The sequence below is a fragment of the Meles meles genome, chromosome 8, assembly GCF_922984935.1.
Source record: "Meles meles chromosome 8, mMelMel3.1 paternal haplotype, whole genome shotgun sequence".
Lineage (NCBI taxonomy): Eukaryota > Metazoa > Chordata > Mammalia > Carnivora > Mustelidae > Meles > Meles meles.
This window is the reverse complement of record NC_060073.1, coordinates 103,124,883-103,151,596: the sequence shown is the minus strand read 5'-3', so window position 1 is coordinate 103,151,596 and position 26,714 is coordinate 103,124,883. Positions and strand designations below refer to the sequence as shown.

At 49.3% G+C, this 26,714-nt stretch overlaps 1 protein-coding gene across 1 annotated transcript in view; it reads left to right on the top strand.

The window, feature by feature from the left end:
* The window catches only part of TECTA (tectorin alpha), a 67,890-nt gene that overhangs the window by 6,666 nt on the left and 34,510 nt on the right, over positions 1–26,714 (top strand). The window contains exons 4-10 of the mRNA XM_046017063.1: positions 3,421–3,558; positions 3,901–4,066; positions 7,707–8,119; positions 13,680–14,250; positions 16,420–17,012; positions 18,310–18,883; positions 24,434–25,035. Coding sequence (XP_045873019.1) covers positions 3,421–3,558; positions 3,901–4,066; positions 7,707–8,119; positions 13,680–14,250; positions 16,420–17,012; positions 18,310–18,883; positions 24,434–25,035 — 3,057 coding nt within the window. The remainder of the gene's footprint in view (positions 1–3,420; positions 3,559–3,900; positions 4,067–7,706; positions 8,120–13,679; positions 14,251–16,419; positions 17,013–18,309; positions 18,884–24,433; positions 25,036–26,714) is intronic.

The following is a 26,714-nucleotide window of genomic DNA, read 5'->3' as shown; positions in this document are numbered from 1 at the left end:
CATGATCAGGGACCCATCAGGAACCCAAAGATCCTTTTTTCTTGCCAGAGGCACAAATGCTTCTCTCCATCAGCTAATTTCCTTCCCCCTCCCCTGCTCTTTTTTTCCCCCCCCTTTTTACACAAAACCTTGTAGGAAGAGGAAAATAAGGGGCTAGCTTTGGATATAAATGACCTGGCTCATTTTATTATGTTATGACCTTTTTTTAAAAAACTGTGACCAGGTCTGGAATTATTCATATTTGATGCTAATTGAAGTGGGCAGTTAAAGCGTTTCATGAATAAAGTTTCAACATCTGCTCTGAAATCCCAAATGAGCAGTCAAATAAAAGTCAAATAAGAAAGATTATCACTGGCATTATCGCAGAGATAATCAACTTTCTACATAAAGGGACAGAACACAGTTTTCACGAAAGCCTACGGCTCGTTTGGGTGACTTTGGCAGCAGAGACTTTTGAAGTCGCAGACACGTCTCCAACTGTATAATTTCCAGTAAGCAAAGACACTAAAAAAATCTGCCCTCTGCTTTCTTAGCATGATTTCCAATCCCATCTGTTTTCCAATTTCTTTGGCGAAGAGTCAGTTGTTTAGGGATGGAATAGAAACTACTGAGCTAGAGACCGAGGGGACAAGCGTGGGGCTGGCCACCCCTGGCTGCCCCTTGGTGAGTATATTGTGCATTATCAACTTCTAACCCGACCATGAAGGTGCACTTTACCACTAAATGGTTCTGGAGAACAGAAAGACACAAGTTTAACCAGTGGATGCGTTGGCTAGAAATAACCTCTCAAGAAGCATACATTTCCCTCTGTCACATTATGGATTGCTAACGACTCCTCAGGTGATGTTTTATGTCCTTTAAACCTCATACCTTACAGCGTTAAAATGCAGGATGCCAGCGATCGATAAATTTTAGTGTCAGTGGGGGAAAAAAAGAAGGAGAACAAGTGCCCATCAAATGCTGACCACCATTTTAAAAAAAAAACTTCCATTGGCCATAAAAATGGCAAGATAATTTAGATACCTTCTGCTTTGTACTTCGGAGTAGGTTTCTGGGCTAGGTAAGAACTCTTTCAATGAGGATGAATGAGGTAGCATCTAAGTGCTTTGGGCTCCTTGGAGGAAAGACAGTACGTGTCTATCCATCCCTATCTTTGAAATGGACTCCTCTCCCAGCTCCCATCACCCCAGGACTCCCCTCCTCTTTAGGAACACACATCATCGGGCCAACTAAGCACTTGGCATGAGAGGTCTCTTAGAGGTGGAGGGTGTCACGGAAGCCCAAGAACAAGGCAGAGGGATGGGGACATGTTTACTTTAGGGAAGGAAAGCTAGTATTTATTGAGGGCTTACTGGGAGCCCAGCGTGGTGATAGGCCATTATGTGTACCATCCCACAAGGCTGTTGTGTAGTAAACAGAACTCTTTCTGCCTGCAAGGTCAGGGAATAGCCCCAAGAAGTTAAGTGACTCGCCCAAGGGACAAGCAAAGAGATTTGAGCTTCACAGGAGGCCAAGCGAGGTTCAAACTAATATCCTCTAACTCCCAGTTCCTGACCTGGCTCCTCCAGGCATCAACGTAAGTCCTTCAAAGTAGAAAGGGGCTTTTCAAGAATTGAAAATGCAGTTTCTTTTTAAAAAATTAATTAATTTTTGGCTATGTCCAGTGAACCAGCATATAGTACATCACTAGTTTCTGATGGAGTGTTCAACGATTCATTAGTCGTGCCTAACACCCAGTGCTCATCACCACACCTGCCCTCCTTAACACCCATCCCTCCACCCTCTCCCTTCTGTCCAAAAAGGGATCTGGAGGAGTCTTAGAGAGAATGTTGAAGAGATACGTATGTGTAGGGTGTGTGAGAGCGTTCAGTGAGCCAGCCCTTGTAGTATTCGTAGGGTAGTTGTTTGGTTTTTGAGGTAACTTCCGGGTTGTTCCCAAGAGCCACTTGGGCCAGAGATCTTTCCAACTTTATTTTAGGAGAAGGGATTTACTTCCTGAGGGAAAAATCCTGGTCTGGAGCAGGGTTGCCCTTTAACCCTGTATGACCTTGACTTGATGCCTGATTCCAGAACCTGACCCTGCAGGGATCTTGGAGCCATCTTGGGCTCACTGCTCACACATCTCCGCGCCCCACTTAACTCTTTTGTTGAGCAGGGCCGAAGAATGGAGGCCTGTCCCTGCAGGGCTCTATCATAAACACCATCGGCCATGGCTCGCAGAGCCCGAGGAGAGAGTTCTCATTTATAAAAAGGGCTTTTCTTTCCTTGATCCTCGTCTCCCTCCCCGGGACTGTCTAGGATGGGAGATCTGGGGCTTCCAAGATCCTCTACCCCAGTCTGATTACACAGGATAAGGATTTGGGTCTCCCTCTGTGTCTGATGGGATATTAACCAGGATGGCATCAGGCAGCTGGGAAAAGTGCGAGGCTCCAATGGAAAAGGTCAAAGCAGCTTCTCCTTTAACTCTGCCTGAAAACCAGTGTCAAGGGGTACGGATTAACAAAGGGAAATAGTAAAGAACAGAGTTTGCTACAGCTTGTTTCTGAACACCATGTGCGAAGGTTGTTTGGAGTCATATAACGTCTCTATCCTAAGAAGGTTAAAATGAAGACAGCGCACAGAGAGAGAGAGACCGGGGGCTCCAGCTCGAATCGCATTTTCTGCTGCCAGGTCCTTGTGGAATTTCCAGCAATTCATTTCCCTTAGCCCTTTGTTTCTAAGCGCTCAGATGGAAAAGGGCCACAAAATTGCCCTCCTTAGCCTTGGGCTGAGATGCAGATGGGTGCTGAGAATTTTTCAGATACAAAGTGATGCAGAAGTACTCAATGAGAAGAGCGGTTTCTCCGCCAGGTCGTGCTTTTTAAAAATCATTTTCCAACTTTCATTTTAAAAACGGAAGACATCACTCTAGGATTTGTGGTGTCCTCTGGGAAGCGAGGGAACACAGTGCAGACCTTGGCCTTAGTCACAGGGCCGAGCATTTGGTGGCTCTCCTCCCCCGTCTCCCCACGCCCCCCACACACTGCTCTAGGAACAGGTGTCTGCTCAGCCCTTCCCCTGCCTGGACCACCCCCTATAGTTTATTCTCATGCTGCCATCTATAGGTGCTCACGCATTATCACAAGCTGAGGCGGGCCTCTGACTTTCCTGCCGGGTTTGAATCAGAGCTGTTAAGAGGGGCGCTGAGTCAGCCTTTGGGTTCTTCTCAGGCAATTTCTCTTTCAGGTGCTTGCTCCCACACGTCTTGCTTCCCCCAGTGGAGGCGAGAACAAATTCAGAGGAGAGGCAGGGCCTGAGGGCTAACATTGGAGCGGCTCTGAGCTGCTTGGGGGTGGGGAGGGTGCAGGGGAAAGGTTGGCTGGGGAGAGGAGCTCCTAGGGAGGGAAGTCATGAGACCATCCATTCCCATCCATCCCATAGGTGAACACCTTCCAGGCCGTCCTAGTGTCTGATGGATCCTATACATTCACGCTCTTCAATTACTATGAAATCAACTGGACCACCGGGACGGCGAGCGGCGGTGACCCCCTGACCGGCCTTGGGGGTGTGATGGCACAGGTTGGTGGCTCTCCAGTTCATCTCCATCTCGTTTCCAAAGCTCTGCTCTCTGCTTATGCTGCTCAGCCTCCTTGAGGGAATCCGGCCAAGCTCCTCTAGCTTTTAGCTAGAGAAGTGTGTCTGGTTTTGCAGGTGGAGGGTGAGGCTAATCTGCCCATCTTTGATATCTTCATCGGGGTGTGGCATGAATGAGGCAAGCCTTTCTCACCTGGAATGGTGGCTCCAGGGACTCCAAGAGAAGGGGTCTCCTGATTTCAGGGTGCCGGATGCTGCAAGTGCTGAGGCCACTTAACCAACAGGAGTGCTGTTTGTGTCAAGTCTCGTCTTCCTTTTGTGCTCTAGGCAGGATTTAATGGTGGAAACCTCACCAATTTCTTCAGCCTCCCGGGGTCGAGAACCCCTGATATCGTGAATATCCAAGAGACCACGAACGTCAACGTTCCAGGCCGCTGGGCATTTAAAGTAGATGGGAAGGAAATTGACCCAGCCAATGGCTGCACCTCCAGAGGTAAAGGCTTTTCCTCTTCTCCATGCAAGAGTGGGGTTTGCTTAGTATAGATTGACAGGCAGCCTTTTAAGCCACGGGGGCGGGCTCATTGCCGATGCCTTCCTCTTTTGACATCTCTCGGCTGGGTAATGGAGATCAAGGTAATTTTAGCATGCACATTCATCACACCAGGAGCTGAAACCGGGCATTTGCTCCATGGTGTTTCCTGTAGTCCTTGCCTGGGGTGCGAACAGAGCTGCTTCTTCAAAACAACTCCAACGTGGACGTGGCTCTTGAATGATTGCTCAGCCAGAGGGACAGAAGGGAGCCCTCCTGTTTAACATTATTTTTGTTGTTGTTGTTGTTGCCATTTCCCCCCGCCCCTTTCCATTTTTCTTCCCCTCTTTACTCCTGCTCTGCCATCTGCACTTTGTGGATCCGCGGGAGTGGGCGAGCTCGGAACGCTGCCAAGGCTCCACGAGAGTAAGTCAGCACTTCCTAGTATGATTAGAAAGCAAGGGGAGAGAGTGTCATCCTCTCTAGGGCAGCTTCTCCTAAACTCTCTCTGCAGCAACAAAACATGCAGGAATTTGGGGACAATCAAAGCTGGTGTTGGGTTTCTGTGATCAAGCAGTAGGAGAGCCTTCCCAAGTTTTCTTTACATTAACATCCAAAGTTGGGGGCCTTCTCTGAACTAACAAAGCCTCTTTGTGTGTGCAAAACAGCCCATGAGTGTCCCAAGAACGTCCCAGCTTATAGATTCCTGCTGCTTACATGTCTGAAAGGGCTCAGGAAACCGTGTTTCTGTTGGTATTTCTGCTCCCGGCGTGGAGGCTACGGCAACTAGAACTAGGAAATCCTCCATCTAGCTGTCCATCCATCCACCTAACCGTCTACTCATCTGTCCATTGAGCCAGCCAGCCACTGCTTCTTCTCAAAGGACATTTGAAAGCCCCAACAAGGTGCTGGCCACTCCGCTAGGTGCTGGAGATGAAGGATCTCTGGCTCCCATGGCACGGCTGTGGTGGACAAGACAGCCACGGAAACAATGATGACACAATGTAGGACATACTGGGGTGGGTGAGAGGGGAGGGGGCTGCGGAAGCAGGGAGGAAGACCCTGGAGACAATGTCTGTAGATGTTTGAGAAAGTTTCGGGTTGGGAGATGCAGATCTTAGCAGATATCTTGTCCCGTCCAATCGGAAGCATGGTCTGGGGACCCGTGTGTCTCAGCAGCTCTGGGAAGCCTCAGTGTTCTCTTTTGATTCAGCTTCAGTCAGTATAATACACAGGAAACCATGTTCCCTGGGCCTGAAATGCCCACACCCTCGGCCCCATTCCCTGCATTGCAGTCAGGCTTATCAAACCTCTGGATTTCTGCTCTAACGGAAGGTCATCTGTACAGATGGCCCTGCCTGGGCATCCTTGTCTCTGTGGACTCCGTCCAAGTCCTCCAAGTTCTGAAGAGCAAATAAGTGTTTTGAACCCGAGCCACTATGAAGCTGGATGGGAAAGATCTTAGCTCTAAAACTCACCCATCTTTCAGAGACAGTGTCCTCCTCCCTTACAAAAGGTAAAGACGGCTTCCCTTAAGGTCTGCGAGAGATACCAAACCAATTACCACATAATCTCTCTCCCCTTTATGGCCTGGACTAGGAACCTACCCAGTGCTTCCGCCCCTGGATCCAAGCATCACAGAGCTGACTGGCCATGGCCATGCAGCCTAAGCGCCCGGTGACAGCCTCTTGCCTGAGTCCTGGGAACGAAATGCTGGGATCATAGAAAACATCGGCTTGCGGAGCTGGAGAGCTGGCCAGACTCCAGCTGTATACAGAGTCTCCACTTTGACTTCATTCTTTTCCCCCCTGAGTTATGGGTTTGGGTTTCACATACAGGACAAATTCAATATCCTTCTGCAGACTGCGTGTGTTTTCATGCGCCACCGGACATACATCAATCTGATGAGGGTTGGGTTTGGCCTGAGCAATAGCTGGGGAAAATTTGCATCGAGCTGCTTTATTGTATCTTCATTTTGCAAACAAAATTATCTCAGAGCGTCTACCTTTTGGTCCGAACCTCCTCTATTCAAAGGCATTTTCCTCTCATTTATTGGAAGCCTGAAAAAGCAGAGACTGGAAATCATACTTAGGGGAGGTTGTTCAAATGTCGGCAGCCTGGACCCGTGCCAAAGAGCACTGAGGTTCGGGGCCCGTCTTCAGGGCTGATGCATATGGCTTCCTGGGAATGTGGAAAGATCTATTATCCCATATTTGGGCTCTATTCTCAATAGGTATGAAACATAATTGCCTATGGAGACATCACCGTTGCTGCTGCACAGACACAGAACGGCCTGTTCCCGAGGCAGCCAATGCCTTCTGCTTGGCTTAATCTTGCAGGCCGTGCTTTTCACTAAATTTTCAGTTTTATAAAAGAATGTGAGACATCTTCCCAAGCTACCGTTTCAAGCCAAGGTGAACTCCTGGCATATAATATTATTTACGTTTCTTAATGCTATGCCTTCGATTCGTCCCTTTCCTGGCATCCTCAATTTACCAGTGCTTCTCCCTCTCTCAACATGTGCCGACTTGGGAGAGCCTCACTGCTCCCCGTGGGACAGGGACGAGAAAATAGCACTGCCCACATTCTACAGGTTGGAAACCTGAGGCAGATGGAAGCAAGCCAGGAGTCTTGGAAGCTGATTACAGAGTTATGACCACTTTCCAGATGTCTTGGCTCTGACATCAAACCAAGGACAAGATCACAGGCCCCAGCCCAGAGACTAGTACTACACAGATCTATTTCCATTGAGGGTTGATATTAACAACAGGCAAAGTTTGACGTTTTTGGTGGGGGGAGATCATTTATTTAGAGAAACGGTCTTAAAGACAGATTGTCTACCAAATAAATAGTAGTAAATGATTTTAAATCAACTCACCCCTTGGCCCAGACTCCATTCTCCTCCTGACCTAGATTCTGTCCAGAACTTCTACACCGTGGATAAAGACAGAGAAGCACTAGATTTGGACAGGGCCTGGGGGGAGAGAGAAGACCACTGTATAAGTAATGTCTGAAGGATTTACGAGGCCTTGAAGTCACAGTGCAGCCCTTTCCAGAATCCTCCCAGGGAGTCTGGGATTTAAACTTGCATGTCTGACTCCTGATTCGTGCTTATTGATCTCTTCTGGTACACACAGGACCCCCAACAAATGTTTGCTGAGCGAATGGGTGAGTGAACAAGTCAACAAATTAGCACATGAAGCAACTGTGTTGCTAAGTTACCCGGGTAAGCTGGATCTGTTTCTGGAATAGCGGTCCTCGCATTCCTGGAGGGAAGGATATGACCTCTGTGGGTCATAGCCTTCGCCATGGACTAAGGCAACGTATCTTTCCTTGAACGAGCGTGAGCTCACCAGCCATGGAGACGATGGTGCCACAGGGCAGACTGGATGCCCACAGTCTTGGCCTGGAATGTGGCTTCTCCCCTGAGCGCCTGAGTGCCCTGAACCTCAGTCCCCTCTTCTGTCAAGCATGGTGGATAACACCTGCCAAATAGGGTTCTTGTGTGGGTTATGTGGTAGAGTGCAGGGAAGGCATCAGCCCCATGCCTGGCACGGAGGGTAAGTGCTCCATAAACGTTGGCTCTAATGTCATTCTTCCCCAGGACAGTTCCTTCGGCGAGGGGAGGTGTTTTGGGATGACCTGAACTGTACCATCAAGTGCCGCTGCCTGGATTTCAACAACGAGATCTACTGCCAGGACGCCTCCTGCAGCCCCTACGAAGTGTGCGAGCCTAAAGGCAAATTCTTCTACTGCAGCCCCGTGGAGATCAGCACGTGCGTGGTGTTTGGTGAGCCACACTACCACACTTTCGATGGCTTCCTCTTCCACTTCCAAGGCTCCTGTGCCTACCTGTTGGCCCGACAGTGTTTGCAGACTTCCAGCCTCCCCTTCTTCAGCGTGGAGGCCAAGAACGAACACCGCGGGGGCTCAGCGGTCTCCTGGGTGAAGGAGCTCTCTGTGGAGGTCAATGGCTACAAGATTCTCATCCCCAAAGGAAGCTATGGAAAAGTCAAGGTGAGGCCCTCTCCATCCTTCCTGGGAAGTTGGAGAAGCTGGAGATTCTTCAACCTGGGGAAGACTTTCTCAGATCTGCTGGTTCTGCTGGGTGATGTTTGTTCCAAAGAGATGCATGGCTCTTCTTTCCTTGCAAATGTCTTGTAAAACTTTTTTCTGAGGCTAAATTTTATTTGTACAAGAGACAACACAAGCTGTCTCCTTGATATGCCTGTCTGCTCTATAACTTAAAGTACATTCGTATTCCTAGTTACCTGGTAAACATAGGTGTACACAGACACACACGCTCACATACACACACACGCACACACTCTCTCTCTCACACACATACACAAATGCACATATGTCCAAGCTCAGAAGTAACAGGGAAGGGAGGTAAGCTCATTTCTCATGGACCTGGCTTGCAATAGTGGTGGCCAGAGGGTCATGCCTAGGGGATGGCAAAAATCGGGTACACACTCATAACTCAGAATATCTGTCATTAACGATCCTCACCCAACACCCATCCTGTTTGCCTAAGAGCTGCTGCTTCCTTGCTAGAGAAATCTCCATATCGATTGGTGTTTCTAGAGGCATGTGCAGGCACCAGGAGTGGGCTTGATGAGCTCTTGAGCGAAGCGGAGGCAGGGGATCAGGGAAAGCCTTGTCCAAACACCCTCTCGCAGGATCCCCACTCCCGCCTGGAATAAGAGCGAAGAACGTGGGTCTCTGCTGGCCTGTTTAGCAGATGCAAATGATTCCTGTCCCTGTCCACCTGGATTTCAAGCAGGGGCATCCATAAAGGAGGGAAAGCAAAAAGCCACTAGCAATTACTCGATCTGTGGAGGCCCCAGTTTTCATAACGTTCATGCCAACCTTGTTGCAACCATGTATCTATTCCAGCGATAATAGCCAAGACCACAAGGGGTTGATGGCTTCACCCCCGAGCGGTCCTTAATCCGAGCGGTCCTTAATCCCCAGGCATGGAGGTCATTACAGAGATTACAAACCGGAACTGAAGCCGATGCAGGGATTTGTTTCTTTTTTTAAAATCTGTGTTATAGTTTTAATTGACACCGCATGCCCAACAAAAGGCAGGACCAAGGACCTAATTCCACTTTTCCCGGCTCTGCCCGTTGTAGATCTGCACCGCTTATCATGGGCATAATTAGAAAAGTGAGCTTTTACTGTGTCTTGCAATGCCAATTTGCTTATTCTTCGGGTAGTCTCTCTAGGGGCAGCTCTGCATATCAAATCAAGGTACGAGTTTGGGTACAGAAGTGTGGAGTTTCTCCCTTTTAAATTTCTATCACACTGTTGAGCTCGATACTTAGCCTTGTAGGCAGATGCTACTATTTCAAGCTAGAAAAACGTTCTCCAGCGTTCCCCTGCTTGTCTGAATTCTGGGGATGATGTGTACGATATCCGTAGGTGAGAAAGAAAGCTTTATGCTTTATTTCTATTTTCCATTTTGATTAAAATTCTTTTTCACTCAGTCAGACTCTTTTTCAGAAGGGAAGGGGCACTGCCGTCTCTTTCAGGCTCCGCAGCTCTGCTAATTCTGTGGGGCTCTTTTCCATCATCCAAGCGTAGGGCATGGGTTCCTCAATTTTCTGTAGTGACAGGGAGATGTGGATATGAATGTAAATGTTTCAGAAAGAAAAGGTTATGCGACTCCAACTGCGAGCTAACAATGTCTTCCTTTTCCTTTTGCCGAATGGCTTCCAAGTTTCTCTGGACGCACTTGCTCTGCTGGGAGGGCGGCTCTGTGGCCGGTGGAGCCCCCACCCCGGGTGAAGTAGGGACAGGCATGGAGAGGGATGGGAAGCAAGAAGGAAACATCTGTGAGGCAGCTGACATCCCCAGACATGCCAGGCTGGGAATGGCCAGCAAGATCCATTCTTTCAAAGTACAGAGCACCTTTCTCCTTATGCTGGGGACTGGTTTCTGTATATGAATTCCCCCTCTTTGGATTGTTCTCAAATAACAAAACAAGCAATTTAGGATTCTATATGCTAGTGGGGGCTAAAGACAGCCAGCTAAAATCCATATATAATAAATGTCTCCTTCTAGCTAATGTTTCTCAGTTTTCCTATTTCTCCCCCAAATAAACCCAAGTCGTTTAGGATGCTGTAATGAAAAGACCATCAAGGCTAGATAGCAGGCAGGCCCTGGGGTCAGATCTGCTTAGTGCCTGTGCCAGCACTGCTGGCTGAGTGTGCTTTGAGCATCACTTTCTCCATCTGTACAATGGGGTGATAGTGTCTAGGAGGCAGGATCAAGAGCTGTCTTTGGACTTAGCTACCTCTACCCAGCCCTGGGACCGAGCCAGCAGAGAGCAGTCACCTTAGAGCCCAGCTGGTGAGAGTCTGGCCCTGTCACCTACCAGTCTTCAAGCCCTGAACCTCAATTTCCACATCTGCCAAAGGGAAAGGAGCTAAAATCCTTCTAAGTTTGTCATGAGGATGCAAAGGAACAGCCACACGTGGGAGATCTAGTACAAAGCCTGGCACGCAGTAGGCACGTTATGCATGGAGGTTCCCGCCCTGCCATCGCCACCAAAATCCCTTTTAGTTCTAAGACCGTACGCTTCTACGATTCTACTTCTCTTTCCGAACCTTCCCCTCAACCCACATCCTGTCAAAGAGGAAATGACCTGAATACAGGGAGAAGAAGGGAGGCTAAGAGGTGAGGTTCATCTCCTGCAGGCTAGTCAAGAGTTGAGAGCTGGGACTGGAGGAATGAAGGAGGAAGTCACCCAGGAGCTGCTCCTCTGAGCACCGCGGGGGACAAACAGTGACTCTCTAATCTGCGTTTCATGTAGGAGTGAACGGGAGCGCACTGAACGCTCATGCCTGGAAGAAAGGTATAAAGTGGTCAGCCTAGGGCTTAAGCCAGTCTAGGAGGGACAAGATCTGATGCAGAGAAACCAGGGGGAGGAGGGGACTGTTGCAGTATCCAGAGATGGCCCACCCCGTGGCTCCTGCTTCAAGATACAGAAGACTGCCTTGGCGAGCAGGAGCTTGAGTGAGAGTGGAGGAGGGTGTTCGGCAATGGGCACATTTGGGATTTACAATTATACCAGCCTTAGGGAAGATTTCCTTTCCATCTCAGCATGGTCAGTACATAAAAATCATACAGTGCTCTTGCAAGCGGACCTTCCTTATCGTTTGGCTTTTCTCGCACATGTTGACTGACCTGCTGCCTGGGAGATAAAGACGGATCAGTCGATTTCTAGGTCTTTCTTTCCACCTGCTGCTCTCTGTAGGGTGGCTTATTTCCCAAGCCTGTTTTTTTGTCCCCTTCCCCCCATTTAGTCCTACTCACCTCTGGAGACAGGCAATCGCACACGGCACCCACCATGGTAAATTTAGGAGTGATGCTTGGATAGGCTACTGCTTCACTTCCTAGAAAACTCGGGAAGTAGCACAACGGTGGCTGTGAAGACCCTTGTCCTCCTGTGTGCCTGAAATCAGTTTGCATTGACCACGCACGTACAGGCGGTCCTGCCGAGGACTGGGCTAGGCTAACTGTTCCACCCCGGACACAGATGTGAGGTCTACCAGTGCTAGGCCTGGCACATGTAAAAAAGGCAGCAAGTGAGCTCTCTCTGTTGGAGGCTTCTCAAGCCCCCGACTCATGTGAGCCGCGCACGTGGGACACACTCTCGACTCTTCCCCCGCTTCTTGCTCCCCGCTGCAAACACCACCAGGCCTTGCAGAGCGGACTCTCCATGAGCTCGTCCCACCCTCGCGTGTCTGCACAGAGTTCAGGCCCTCACGCTTCATTCCCCCGGACATCCGCATCCGTTCCCTGTCTGGTTTCTCCGCTCCTAATCTTGACACGCTGGCCAGAGCGGGCTTTCTGACATGCAAATTGGACTGTGCCATTCTCTTACTTAAAACGTTTCGGGGCCTTCTCTGCAGAATAGAAATCCAAGTTGTTTTATTTATTTATTTTTTTTATTTTGTGGAGTTTGTTTTGTTTTAAAACATGGCTTGAAGGGCCCTCTAAAGTCTATTCCCAGCGCGGAGGCCAGAGGAATTCTTCTTAAAACGGAAGTTAGATCATGTCATTCTTTTGCTTTGGACAGCCTCTTGGCTCCCCATCTTGTCCAGCGTCAAGGCCAAAGTCTTTACAATGGCCGACAAAGGTCTCCCTGTTCTGGCTGCTCTTATCTCTCTGGTATCATCCACCACCGCCCTCTCCTTGCTGCCCCTGCCCCAGCCATGCCAGCCCCTTGAGGTCCCGGGAGCACCCAGGCACACGCCACCTTAGGTCTTGGCTGTCACCTCTGTGGGATCCACCCTCGCACCAGAAAACAGTGCGGCTTGCTTCCTCATCTCAAACATCTCCTCCTCTGGCCGACCTATTTCAAGTCGAAAACCTCTTTCCTAGCACGTCCCTAGCGTCCGTTTTATTGACTTATTTTGCTTGCTATTGGTCCCCTCAACTAAAATAGAAGTTCCGTGGGGCAGAGATTTGTGTCCATTTCACTCCTTGCTCACCCCCAACTCTCAGAACGGAGCTCGACATGCAGAAAGGCCTGAATGGCCATCTGTTGAATGAAGGGACCAGGGACCTTGCCCGTGTGTCCAGGCTCATCTCTGGCCACCCCTTCTCCCCTGCAGTCCAGTAACACCCTCGTGAATGCTGCCTCATTGACATAGCTGTTTCTAAACCTCTGCCTTTATGCTCCTGTCCTGGAATTCTCTGCCTCTCCTCTGCCTTCGGCCACTTCTGCTCATCTTAAAAGACCCAGGGCAGGCTGAACTGCCTTCAGAAAGTCTTGTGTGATCCCCTGAGGCTGGAAATAGGACTCATTTACTGTTCTCCCTTTGCGTGACCCCTGAGTGCATATTTAAAATAGGATATTATAAATATCCATTTGTATCTCTCTTCCGCAGTAGACTGAGACCTCCACGAGGGGCAGGGACAATTATTTTCTTTGTTCTTTATTTCTCAGTGCCCCGCATAGTGCTTGGTACCCAGCATGCGTTTAAATTTGTTGGTTGTTGCTGAATGATTACATGACACAGCACTGGCATCAGGAGGTAAAGGAGTGAAACATTCAGAGAATAACACCAGGGCAGCTTCCAAGCTAAAGTGTGGGGACTGGATTATGGTCCACACTTCAGTGGGGAGGAGGGGTCAGGCAGTGCTGTGGGCAGTGACACGGTCATGGGAAATGTGGGACTTCAGCTGAGACTTCAAGAAATGAATTTAGAGGGAAGGAAAGACAAGCAAACTAGTCTTTCATGATAAGTTTGGAAGCTAGCCCTGGAGCCAGCCAGGAAGGGTTCACAGCTGCCTGGTCCCCAGAGGAGTCTCGAGGGTGATGGCCATGCATGTCTATCGTGGTTCCAGTGGACTGTGCTCCGCTGGCCCATGCCACCCTGCCTTTGAGGGCTCCCCCAGACCTCGGCCTTCATGGAAGGCAAGCTTACTGGAACCCCAGGCAGTCTGGGGAGGGGTACTGTCTCCGGAGCACTGAGCTGCTTTGCCTCCCTTTCCCAACCTCAACTGGACCCCTTGCCCTGGCACCTGCTTACCTGCCTTTTACTATTACTGTTGTTGGCAGGTTAATGACCTAGTGACTTCCTTGCCGGTCACCTTAGACTTGGGGGCAGTGAAAGTCTACCAGAGCGGCATGTCTACTGCCGTGGAAACGGATTTTGGGCTCTTAGTGACCTTTGACGGCCAGCACTACGCCTCCATTTCCATCCCAGGCTCCTATATAAACTCCACGTGCGGGCTCTGTGGGAACTACAATAAAAACCCGCTAGACGACTTCCTCCGCCCCGACGGCAGGCCGGCCATGTCCGTCCTGGATCTCGGAGAGAGCTGGCGGGTCTATCACGCCGACTGGAAGTGTGACTCGGGCTGCGTGGACAACTGCACCGTGTGCGATGCTGCCACCGAAGCACTCTTCTTTGGCCCCGACTACTGTGGCTTCCTCAACAAGACGGACGGCCCCCTGTGGGAGTGCGGCACCGTCGTGGATCCCACGGCCTTTGTGCACAGCTGCGTGTATGACCTATGCAGCGTGAGGGACAACGGGACGCTCCTCTGTCAGGCCATCCAAGCCTACGCACTCGTGTGCCAAGCCCTTGGCATTCCAATCGGAGACTGGCGAGTCCAGACGGGGTGTGGTAAGCTGGTGTCCTGTCCAAAAGGAAGGCCGTGCTGGTGTAGGGGGCCAGGGAGAGGGTTTCTGGGCTCCATCAAAAATCTCCTCGTTAAGACCAACCACCCAAGAGTGAGGGGGTGGTGAAGATAACCAGACACTAGGAAGAATGAACAGTCAAAGGGTCTTTACTTTCCCCACCCACCCACCCACCCACCCAATACCATAGCCAGGAAACGAGAAGCCAGTGATGAGCCTCAGCGGTCCGGGAACACGGATCACATGGCAAGAAATGCATGGGCCCAGGAAGGCCCTGTCCCGGGGATGGCTGTCCCAGAGTTAGGCAAGATGGTGGGGTTTTCTGAGGTGGAGGCTGCGATCTTTGTAGCCATTGAGTAAACACAGATCCTGCTCTGAGTAATCAAAACCAGCCCTGGGGGAAACAACTCACCTCCCAAATGGAACCAACAGCACTTGTCCTTTGGCTCTTTCCTCTCTACCGTCCATCCCTGCAGGTTCTGTGTCTTTCTGGCTCCGTAGCTTTCCTCTAACCCCCTGGTGCTGGTGGGGAAAGCGCTGTGGCCAGGGAGCCTAGACCCTCAGGAAAGAAAGCCCTTTATCTGAAATTCTAAGTGGTTAGGAAAAGCCCCAACAGTATGGGGAAATTCAGTTTCTTTTGAATTACCTTTCACATTAAGCATTTTACACCATTTCGTTGTCTTGTTTTCTCCTTCTATGCCACTTAAACTCTTGTCCTGGTCATATAAATTTTTAAACTAAACAAAGTAACAGCTTCTTGGAATTCTGTTTTTATATTTTTTGTTTTGTTTTGTTTTCCTGGCCCTTGGTTTTCTCCATAGGATTACCCAGAACATTATATCCATGCAGGTGAGAAGGTTTCAAAGTTTCTTTCAGTTTCAAGGTTAAAGGGAAATTTTTTTTCCTATCAGTGTCGGTTGGATTCACAAAACTGTCATGTATCAGATTCAGTCCTTAGAGAACTGATCAAACCAGGAAGAGACTATTTTCTTGTTGCTTGGTTGTGTGATGCCTGGAACACCCAAATCCTGACTTGAATTGAGATTAAAAATGGCTTTTTTTTTTAAGATTTTATTTGTTTATTTGACAGAGAGAGATCACAAGTAGATAGAGAGGCAGGCAGAGAGAGAAAGAGGGAAGCAGGCTCCCTGCTGAGCAGAGAGCCTGATGGGGAACTCGATTCCAAGACCCTGAGATCATGACCTGAGCCGAAGGCAGCGGCTTAACCCACTGAGCCACCCAGGCGCCCCTAAAGATGGCTTTTTTGATATAATCTAAGACTGTTGTATAATCTAAGGGCATCCACATTGCCTAACTAAATCACCTGTAATAGCTATTTTTTCTCCTGGTGGTACTATTTTCCTATCTTCTACATTCCCCACCCCTCCCCCATGTTAGTGGGATGAACGCTATCAATTCAGATGACTAGTGTACCAGTCCCCGGAGCCCCTGACTCTTGGATTCAACCAGACTCAAACATTTGTGTAGACTCTCATGTTCTTAAAATAAGAACCAGAGTCTTCTGAGACAAGAAGGGCCTTGAGGAGGCCCCTAGTTCCAACCCAGTCTCCTGGAAGCACACAGGCACACACATTCTTTTCAGATAACCAAGATTCCGTCTTGTTTTGAAGGTCCCAGAATATTCTTTGGTCACTTAGGTATTTCGAGCAGCTAATTTCACATTTTTCTAGTGCCTCCTTCCATGGTTACATGCTTTATTTGTCCTTCAGTTTAGATTTATTTCCTCCTAAGAATGCACCGTGCTGTATAAGATCAGATCAACTTACATGCCCATCAGTTGAAGACCTTAAAACATCTTGATGGTTGTAGATCATCTAATAGTAAATCAGCGTTGAACAACGCATCTAGTCTAGTTAGGATAGCAACTTGAAGTTTAATTCAGCCAAGATGATCAAACAAGAGTCAAGTTCACAGTTCGATCACGTTTCCCAGGGGTTATCACAAAGCAGTGGAGCGTGTTTCTACAGACACCACCTCAAGTCTCTTCCCTGACGAGTGCCGCTGGGCCCTCATTCTAGGAGCTAAGTGGTCCAGAAGGAGCACCCTTCCTGCAGGCCCCTGTGGGTGCTGGAGCCCTGTGGTCAGCACCTGGGCACTCACCTGTTGTCGCGCTCTCTCCTCTCCCCCACGTCAGTGTCCACGGTGCAGTGCCCGAGCTTCAGCCACTACTCCGTGTGCACCAGCAGCTGCCCGGACACCTGCGCGGACCTGACGGCCTCCCAGAACTGCGCCACACCATGCACGGAGGGCTGCGAGTGTAACGAAGGCTTTGTGCTCAGCACCAGCCAGTGCGTCCCGCTGCACAAGTGTGGCTGTGGCTTTGATGGCCACTACTACACCGTGGGGGAGTTCTTCTGGGCCACGGCCAACTGCACGGTGCAGTGCCTGTGCGAGGAGGGCGGGGACGTCTACTGCTTCAACAAGACCTGCCGGGGCGGGGAGGTGTGCGCCGTGGAGGACGGCTACCAGGGCTGCTTCCCCAAGCGCGAGACCCTGTGCCTACTCAGCCAGAACCAGGTGCTGCACACCTTCGACGGTGCCGCCTATGCCTTCCCCGCCGAGTTCTCCTACACCCTCCTCAAGACCTGCCCCGAGCGGCCCGAGTATCTAGAAATAGACATCAACAAGAAGAAGCCCGACGCGGGGCCTGCTTGGCTGCGAGGACTTCGTATCCTGGTGGCCGACCAGGAGGTCAAGATAGGAGGAGTCGGGGCTTCGGAAGTCAAGGTAAGACTCCCGGTGCCCTGGTGGCTTTTGTGCTGAGTCTAGCCAAGTGAAGGAGCCCCAGTCTTCAGGCGTGCCTTTCTGCCTCTGACCACGAGTGGGTTCCGGGAAGGCAATGACTCCGAAGGGGGTATTTCCTAATGTTCAGCACCAAATCAGAGTCTCAGAGGGTGAAACAGAGTGAGGCTGGAATCTGGCAAATTAGGGATAGCTGTAGCAGGACTCGCTTTCTCTGTAAAAGCCGAGGCTGGCCAGACGCTTACTATGTGCCAAGCACTATTCTAAGTAGTATCACACTTAATCCCATGAGGGATATGTTTTCATCCTCATTACATTTTACCTGTGAGACAACTGAGGCACAGAGAGGCTAAGTAACTTCTCAGGGGCACACATCCATAAGGTGACATTTGAGCCCAGGCAGGCAGGCTGGCTTCGTAGTCTGTGCTCTTTACCCTGTCCTATACTCTCTCGCCTACCTGTAGATGGGAACCCCTGTGGGAGATGCAGATGGTATGCACAGGGACACCTCCTGCCCCTCTGACCTGGTCTAAAATATTCACCATTAGCCATCCAGATCATTAGGAATCATCTCGTGCCACTATTTGTTTGCGCATGAAGCTCCCAAAGGGCTAAGTGTGGGGGGTGGGGACCTCACAGCTAAGTGGTGGCGGAGCCGGCACGATGGGAGGGTGGGTCTCCCTGTCCCCGGTCCTACATGTACTTCACGCTATCATAGGAAGTCGAATTGAGAAAATAGAAGTCAACGCAGTCCTGTGCCAGGAGATCAGAAAGCACACATCCACAGAATGAAGAGGCTGCTTTCATTCCCCTTGACACACGGAGATTAATTTATGGAAAGAATAGTAAACGGTAGATAGGTGGATGGACAACTATGGACACCTAGACAATTAGATAGAAACCACATGCCCCCAAGGGGCTGGGACACAGTGACAGTCAAACTGGAGGAGAAGGAAGGAGCCCGAAAGCTGGGGAAGGAAGGGTGCCCTCAGTGAAAAGGAGCTGTTAGGCAGAAGGAAGAAGCCGCATGTATGACAAGACGACTTTTGCTCACATCTCACTCCTGTTTGGGGCTACCGTATGGTCTTCTGTACATGCAAATATAAGAGTTGCCCATGAAGAAACGGTTAGCGGATGTCTGCCTGGTTTCCATAGCCCGCCAGCTTCTTGACATTTCTCGAAGGGCGAGTCCCAGGGCAGAACCATGTCTTGATTTCATAGCCAGGAAATCGTGGGTACTCTGTGTGCATCCAGAATTGATGATAGTGATTTGGTTTTTCAGCTGAACGGTCGGGAGGTAGAATTACCCTTTTTCCATCCTTCGGGGAAGCTGGAAATCTATCGAAACAAAAACAGCACGACGGTAGAGTCTAAGGGTGTTGTGACGGTCCAGTACTCCGACGTCGGTCTGCTGTACATCCGGCTCTCCACCATCTACTTCAATTGCACCGGCGGGCTGTGTGGCTTCTTTAATGCAAATGCCAGCGATGAGTTCTGTCTCCCCAATGGCAAGTGCACAGACAACCTGGCGGTGTTCCTGGAAAGCTGGACAACCTTTGAGGAGATCTGCAACGGGGAGTGTGGGGACCTGCTGAAGGCTTGCAACAATGACTCGGAGCTGCTCAAATTTTATCGGAGCCGCTCCAGGTGTGGCATCATCAATGACCCCTCCAACAGCTCCTTCCTCGAGTGCCACGGGGTGGTCAATGTCACCGCCTACTACCGCACCTGCCTCTTCCGCTTGTGCCAGAGCGGGGGCAACGAGTCGGAACTCTGTGACTCTGTGGCGCGGTACGCAAGTGCTTGCAAGAACGCCGACGTGGAGGTGGGCCCCTGGCGGACCTACGACTTCTGCCGTAAGTCTAAGTCGGGGCTCCGTGATGCGGCGATGCGGGAGGCCACCTGGGAGGGGAAGGAGTTGAGCTCAAGGACAGTCGGAGACTTGGGTGTCCCTTCCTCATCTGGCGTGTCTTTTGAAAGGCCCCTCACCCCAAACCAGACTGTTTCTCACCTTTATTTCTGTTTCTGATTACCTGGTGTCGCTTCATTGTGGAAGGATTAGCCATCCTATTGACTCCGGGTTTTGGCTAGCCGGGATGCGCATCATATCAAAGACTAGAAGCCTCTGTGATGGCTCTGTTGGTGCCTCCTTTCTTGGCAAAAAACCGGCTCCCTTCTTTCGACAGAAGTGATCAGTCAGTGTGCCTTTCACGGAGCAGAGATTAATGCTGCTCCCTGGGGCGAGCCTGACAATGGCTATGAAGAGAGTCCCACGTTGCTGTTTTTTCATTTTGTCCCCGGAGGATCTGACCCCTCTCAGCAGGCCCATGGCAGTGCTAGTAGTAATTAGAATAATTGCTGAGAAGCCCTGACATACAACACTCCTGACAATGGGGGAGGCCAGGGGGAGGAGGGAGGTAGAAGGGCACGAGGAGTGGCAGAGAGGGCAGGACCCATGTCTGGAGCAAGGACTGCCCCACCTGGGCTTCAGCACCCATCCCTTTCCCACCAACAGCCCCAAACCCAAACCAAGGCCACCATTAGGATTCCATCCTCTACATCTGTTCATCTCTCTTCTACTATATCTCCTTCTATGTTTGTTTATTTCTCAAACTCTTTATTTTGAAATAATTGCAAAGTTATAGAAATGTTGCATGACTATCTGTGTACCCATTACCCAAATTAACCCACAGTTAGCATTTTGTCCCATTTGCTTTACCATTTCTCTTGAGCTCTCTCTGTGTTTGAAAGTAAGTTACATACATCACACCCCTTTGCCCCTAAATACTTCAGTGTGTATTTCCTGAGAATAATGACACTCATTTACAGAACCACAGTACAGTTACTGACCTTAGGAAATTTAACACCGATAGAATCATTTAATATCCATATTTCAATTTTTCCAATTAACTCATGAAGTCCTTTATGGCATTCCCCTTTCAATACAGATCTAGTCTAAGACCACATGTTATCTTTAGAACTATCAAGGCTCTTTAGTCTCCTTTAATCTGGAATAATTCCTTAGCTTTCTTTCTACTTATTGTCATTTTTAAAGAATACAGCCTCCCACCTTTTAAAACAGAATGGCCCTCCTTTGGGCTTGATATTTCCTTGTGATTAGGTTCTGCTGCACCTCCCCTCTCAGACTCCCGAACGGGCGATGTCTGCTTTCCTCATGGTATCACATCACGTGCAGCACATGCTCTCTGTCCAGTCTCTCAGTGGAGATGGGCACGCTGGTCCCCTGGTCAGGTGTTATCCAATGTCTCCACTCCGTGGTCACGTTGTCTTTGTTCTCTTACCACAAATCAGCTACCAGTGGGGAGACACTTTAAGACCATGTAAGTATCCTGCAGAGAGAGTGTAAAAGGAGATGATAAAGCAAATGAGGCAAATGCTAACTGTAGGCTGATATCAAAATCCCCCACCTCTATTTAGTGCCCATTGATGATCTTTGCTTGTTTCAGTATTTTTAGCATGATGATTACAAGCTGATGGCTTCTAGATCCAGCACTCTGTTCACGTATTTACTGAAGTGTAGATGTCATTCTAGTATAAGTAAGAGGCTTCCCTTTTCTTCCATGTGTCTGCCTGTCATCCATCTCTTATTCATCCGTCCATCCACTCATTTATCCATCCATCCATCCATCCATCCATCCATCCACCCACTCATTTATCCATCCATCCATTTATCCACCCATCCATCCGTCAATCCATTTATCCATCCATCCATCCATCCATTTATCCATCCATCCATCCATCCATCCATCCATCCATTTATCCATCCATCCATCCATCCATCCATTTATCCACCCATCCATCTGTCAATCCATTTATCCATCCATCCATCCATCCATTCATCCATCCATTTATCCACCCATCCATCTGTCAATCCATTTATCCATCCATCCATCCATCCATCCATCCATCCATCCATCCATCCATCCATTTATCCACCCATCCATCCGTCAATCCATTTATCCATCCATCCATCCATCCATCCATCCATCCATCCATCCATTTATCCATCCATCCATCCATCCATTTATCCATCCATCCATCTATCCATCCATCCATTTATCCATCCATCTACCCATCTTCTTTCAATTATCTTTTTATTGAAGTATAATTAACATATGGTGTTACAGGAGTTTCAGGTGTACAATATGATTCAACAATTCTATATATTTCTCAGTTCTCATCACTGTAAGTACACTTCCAATCCCCTTTATCTATTTCATCTCTCCTCTCATCCCCCTCTGGCAACCACCTGTTTGTTCTCTGGAGTCTGTTTTTTTCTGTTTGTTTCTTTTTTTCTTTGTTTATTCATCTGTTTTGTTTCTTAAATTCTAGGAGTGAAATTATATGGTATTTGTCTTTCTCTGACTGACTTATTTCTCTTAGCATAATACACTCTAGCTCCATCTCCATCATTGCAAATGGCAAGATTTCATTCTTTCTTGATGGCTGAGTAATATTCTATTGCAGGTATATATATCACAACTTCTTTATCCACTCGGCTATGGACGAACACATAGCAATGTAAGTGTCAATCATCTATCTTACCAATATGGACATACATGTTCCCATTTTTTAAATTATTTATATTTCAATTTACATTCGTTCATGACTTTGGTGTTAAAATTATTCCAGATTTGGCCTGTGGGAGCCCTTCGAGCTGCCTATGTCCTTTGGGCATGCCTTGGTCAATTTCCCACTTTCTGGTATATCAAGATGCTCTAAATTTGTCCTGTAACCTCCCCTGCCCCAGACTAGAATCAGCCATTACTCCAAGAAGCCCTTATTTCCCCAGGTGGGGACTGTTCCTAGAAACCAAGATCTGAGTGAGACTTATCTATTGCTATGGGGGTATTCTTGCTTTGCCACTAAACCCTTTCAACAGAAACATCTTAGAGCTAAGAAAACACACACACACTACATACATACATACACATAGGCTTGTCTGTTTACATCTCTGGGTTCTGAGCTTTTGGAGCCCAAGAAGCATGTGAATGATTTGGTGGTCGTCATCTCAGAGAAGGTGATAATATTCTTGGAGACCCTTAACCACAGCAGGGAGGGAAGACTAGCAGACACTCTGAATCCTAAAGCTGGACTTCTGGGAGCATTCATATGTCACCTACAGGGAGAGACACTCCAGGGTCTCTCCTGACCACCACATCTCTTGGGACCTTGTAATACGTTCCCAAAAGCTTTCTTACTCTACCTGCACATCCTCTCTGATCTTCTGTGCAGCTTATCTACCAAGATCTCTGTCCCTCTCCTGGTCTCTGCTTTTTGGTTGCAGTTTGGTCACTTTACAGGGTTACTGAGCCTGCCCCTACCAAATCCATTTTGTTGCCCCGTCATGTCCACTGCCCTTTCAGACTATGAACTCTGCTCTGTAGACCATGTTTCTGGATTGCTTTTGTCATGCACGGAGCACACTTTGGTGCCATAGTCGGTGTGAAGTGTGGTGGAATGGGGATGATTCCCTCTTTTCCTGGGTGTGATGGCTGCCCAGAATAGCTTCTCGTCACCCCTCCTCTGCAGAGCTGGAGGAAGTTCTTTTTGGTGCCTTTTTTAGAGAAGGAAACATGGGGACAAAAGCAGCCAAGGGTCTCACAGGACAAGAGTGTGCATGTTTGATTAAGGAAGACTTGGGTCCTAAGGGGTTAATCTGGTCAGGGTTTTGCAGGTTGGGGATTGGGCTGAGTAACAGCTGCAAATCAGGAACACAATCTTCTCTGGGCCCAGCTAGGGACAACCACCACTTCTGTGTTCCGAGATTTTGAACCAGCCCTCCTGTTGGCAGAGTCAGGCTGCCCAATTAAATAATTTCACAGAGACATTTCAGAGGCCAGAGGAAGTTTTATTACTTCACGTCTGTATGTTCCAGACTTTCAGACAAATTCAGACAACACAATAAGTCATCAAGTGAGAGCCATTTAAATAAGTCATGTTATTTGCTATCACCATAAACCTGCAGTCGATGTTATAACATTCATAATTTAGAGACAAATGTGAAAATCCCTCTATACAGACATATTTAATCAGTGCTGAACTAGCCTTCAACTCCAAAGCTGTATGGTATTGTAGTCAACGGGAGTGGAGATAGTCCTTTAGCCCAGAGGAAAAAAGATTGGCTCTCAGTACCTAGTGCAGAACTGTTGAGTTGGTACTTGTGGGCAGAGCTGTTACTGCCATGCAATTTATTTCTCTGTCGTGTCCTCTCTGTCCTTGGATTGTAAAGCATTATTAAGGAGTGAGAGTATGCATAAAAGCTAAAGAAAGTTCTAAAGAATTGGTACCTATTGTCCCAGGGGATGGTGGGGACCTTCGCAGATCTTTGAACTATGCAGACTTCTAGGTAGATTTCTTTCTGGCTCCTGGATTCATTCATGCCCTGCCCAGGGCAAATTTTGGCAGGCTGAAATAATAAGAAATGGGAAGACGACCCTAAAATCCATGGTAAGCAGCGTGTGCTGTTAGCATAATATATGCGGTCCTTTGTGACCCAGAGACTTGATCTATCAAGGAAGGCTTCCGGGCCGAAGTGCAATATGAAATGAACCTTGACAGATGTGTAGGATTTGGCTTTGTGAGGTCCGTTCAGACTGGGGAAAGACTGTGAGCAGAGAAGGTGGGAGCGACCAGGGGCAGAAGGCGGTGGGGAGGTAGAAAAGACCCAAGGGCACCAGGAGTGGAGACGTGAAAGACAAAGAGCAAGCCAATTTGTAGAGTAAAAATGCCTTCATAAAGTATATCCTAATAGAAGGAAGTGTGAATAGGGAAAAGGTTTTCTATTTATTGAACTTCTACTATGGACCACATGTTAGGTCAATAATCCCCAGAATGACTGCTAGATAATTATCATCTTTATTTAATAAAAGAAGAAACCAAACTCAGAGATGATATCCATCTCTCTGGACCCAAAGCACTGGTTCTTTCCAGGACACTCTCCCTCCTGAGTCCTTGAGTCAGGGGACTTAGCATTGGGAGATCCAGATTCGCATCTCTCTGGTACTTACAGGCTGGATTAAGTCATTGGACTTGAGTTTCTCATCTGTAAGATAGAGATGAGAAGACTTTGCTTACCTCCCAGGCTGTTGAGTAAAGTTACACCAAACTGTCTACAATGATGCCTGGGATGTAGTAGGTCCTCACTAAGGCTCATAGTCTTGGAATCTTCTCCACAGAGAGCTAAGTGCCCCAGGAACACATAAGCACGTGAGGGGTTCACTGAGCCTCTGAGCTCCCCAAATGAGGATGACAGTAGGACTAAGCACACCGCATTCCCATGCAGCAGGAACGCATACACACCACAAGCAGCTAGTGAGTGCATACACACTCTCTCTTCACCCCTGTCGCTTGCTCAAGCCTGTCTTCTCCTTGGCCACCCTCAGCTCTGGAATGCCCGGAGAACAGCCATTTCGAGGAGTGTATGACGTGCATGGAGACCTGTGAGACGCTGGCCCTGGGCCCCATCTGTGTGGACAGCTGCTCTGAGGGCTGTCAGTGTGACGAGGGCTACGCCCTGCAAGGCAGCCAGTGCGTCACCCGCAGCGAGTGTGGCTGCAACTTTGAGGGCCACCAGCTTGCCACCAATGAGACCTTCTGGGTGGACGTGGACTGCCAGATCTTCTGCTATTGCAACGGCACAGACAACAGCGTCCGCTGTGAGAGCATCCCATGCAAGGGGGACGAGTACTGCATGGAGGAGGGAGGTCTCTTCTACTGTCAGCCTCGTACTGACGCCTCCTGCATCGTCTCGGGTTACGGCCACTACCTGACCTTTGATGGCTACCCCTTTGACTTCCAGACCAGCTGCCCCCTTATCCTCTGCACCACGGGAAGCAGGCCAAGCTCAGACACTTTCCCCAAGTTTGTCGTCACAGCCAAGAATGAGGACCGGGACCCATCCCTGGCCTTGTGGGTCAAGCAGGTGGACGTGACCGTGTTTGGCTACAGCATTGTGATTCACAGGGCCTACAAGCACACGGTGCTGGTGAGTAGTCAAGGCCAGACAGCAGGAAAGGAGCTGGGATGTGAGCGTGGGGGTTTGGGATCAGCGGGCCAGGCTCCGGCTGAATCGGGCTAGCCTGGAATCCATGGAAAAGCACAGGCTATTAGAGCAGAGAGGGGTCCTGGAGATTTTCTATTGCTTTATCTTATAGATAAGGACACTGAGCCTCAGAGAGAAAAATATTCCGCTCAAAGCACTGAGTTAGGAACAGAAATTGTATCCCTCCCAATGTAGCAGAGCATGTTGGAGAGAGCACAGACCTAGCTTCGAATCCCAGCTGGGCTACTGCTGTGTATCCTCGGGCAGTCACTCCAACTGTAAAAAAGAACATGTGCCTAACAGGGCTTAGATGTCTGTCCGTGGGACTGCTGCCCCATCCATCTCCTTCCCTTTATGGAGCCCGGGGATGACAGTCCCCTGCTCTGGCCTCCTTCCCACCTCCTCCGGTCTCCCCGCTGGCCCCCATGAGATCTGGGAGTTTAGGAGTCTTGTACACATCTGGAGCCTTCAGCGGCCTCCTACAATCTTCCTACTTGCACCTTGGTGCCCTCTTTCTGCCCTCCACTCCCTTGACGAAGGTGGGGCGGATAGGGCTGGAGGAGCTCTGTGTGCTCATCGTCCAGTTTGAGGACATTGGATCCTGCAACAGACACAGCCCCTCCTCCTCCCTGGTCTTGCTCTGAGCGGAACCCCTCAGGAGTGCCGATGAACCAGCCAGCAGCCCTGCTCCGGCATTTTGGAGGAGCTGATACGGGGCGTGAGCCTCTCAGCACAATCCTCACTGATCTGTGGCGTAATTTATCTCTAAGGGGGTCTCCCGTTTCACCTTGTATACATTCTCTGAAAAATGCTGAGCTTTAACTGGGGAGTTCCCTGAGCAGCTCTCCAGATCTCTTTCCTGCCTTAGAATCTCCTCACCCGCCTTCTCTGACAGAGAGTAGCTTCCTAACTGCTTGCCCTTTCACGTTTATCCAAAAATGTGCCTTCTTGGCATCTAAGTCAGGGACTCGCCAGGCCTATTCCTCTTCCCTTCCTTGGATATGATACGCAAAGCCTGACTGCTCCCCTCGGGGCTTCCCAGAACCATCGGCCCGTGTAGCCATGGCCACATGAATCGTATTTCCATTCTGGGGTGGGAGGTGCTCATGTCTGACTCGCCCGGTACTTGTCCTGGGCTTCTTGAGGGCGGGACCTCCGCCTAATTCTTCCGTGTGTGAAATGACTATCCAGCACTCTGTTGTCAGGACACTCCGCACATTTGTCAAGTGGATGAATGAGACGACACAGCAGCCCCTTTCTCTCCTACGGTCCCCAGGACCTTCATTTTGCTGCTGGCCACGTCCTCATCAACCTGTGGGATGAAGCTGCTGCAGAGGCACGATAAGAAGACATCAGAAGCCTGGCCTGTAGCCACATAAGACTCCCCATATGTCCCGACAGTCGAGGCTGCCTGTTGCAGGAACAGCGCTCGACTCCATGCTCTCATCATACATGTGAAAACAAACGCACGGCCATCTTGTCCATGTGGCTTGCATCGTATGAGTCTTCGCTCCTCGTCGGATCCATTTCTACCCTTAGGTTTACACATTCTCATGCAGTTCCTTATCTCCTTGACATTCAACACCCACCATCTTACCTTTTAGAGTTTTTTTTTTTTTTCT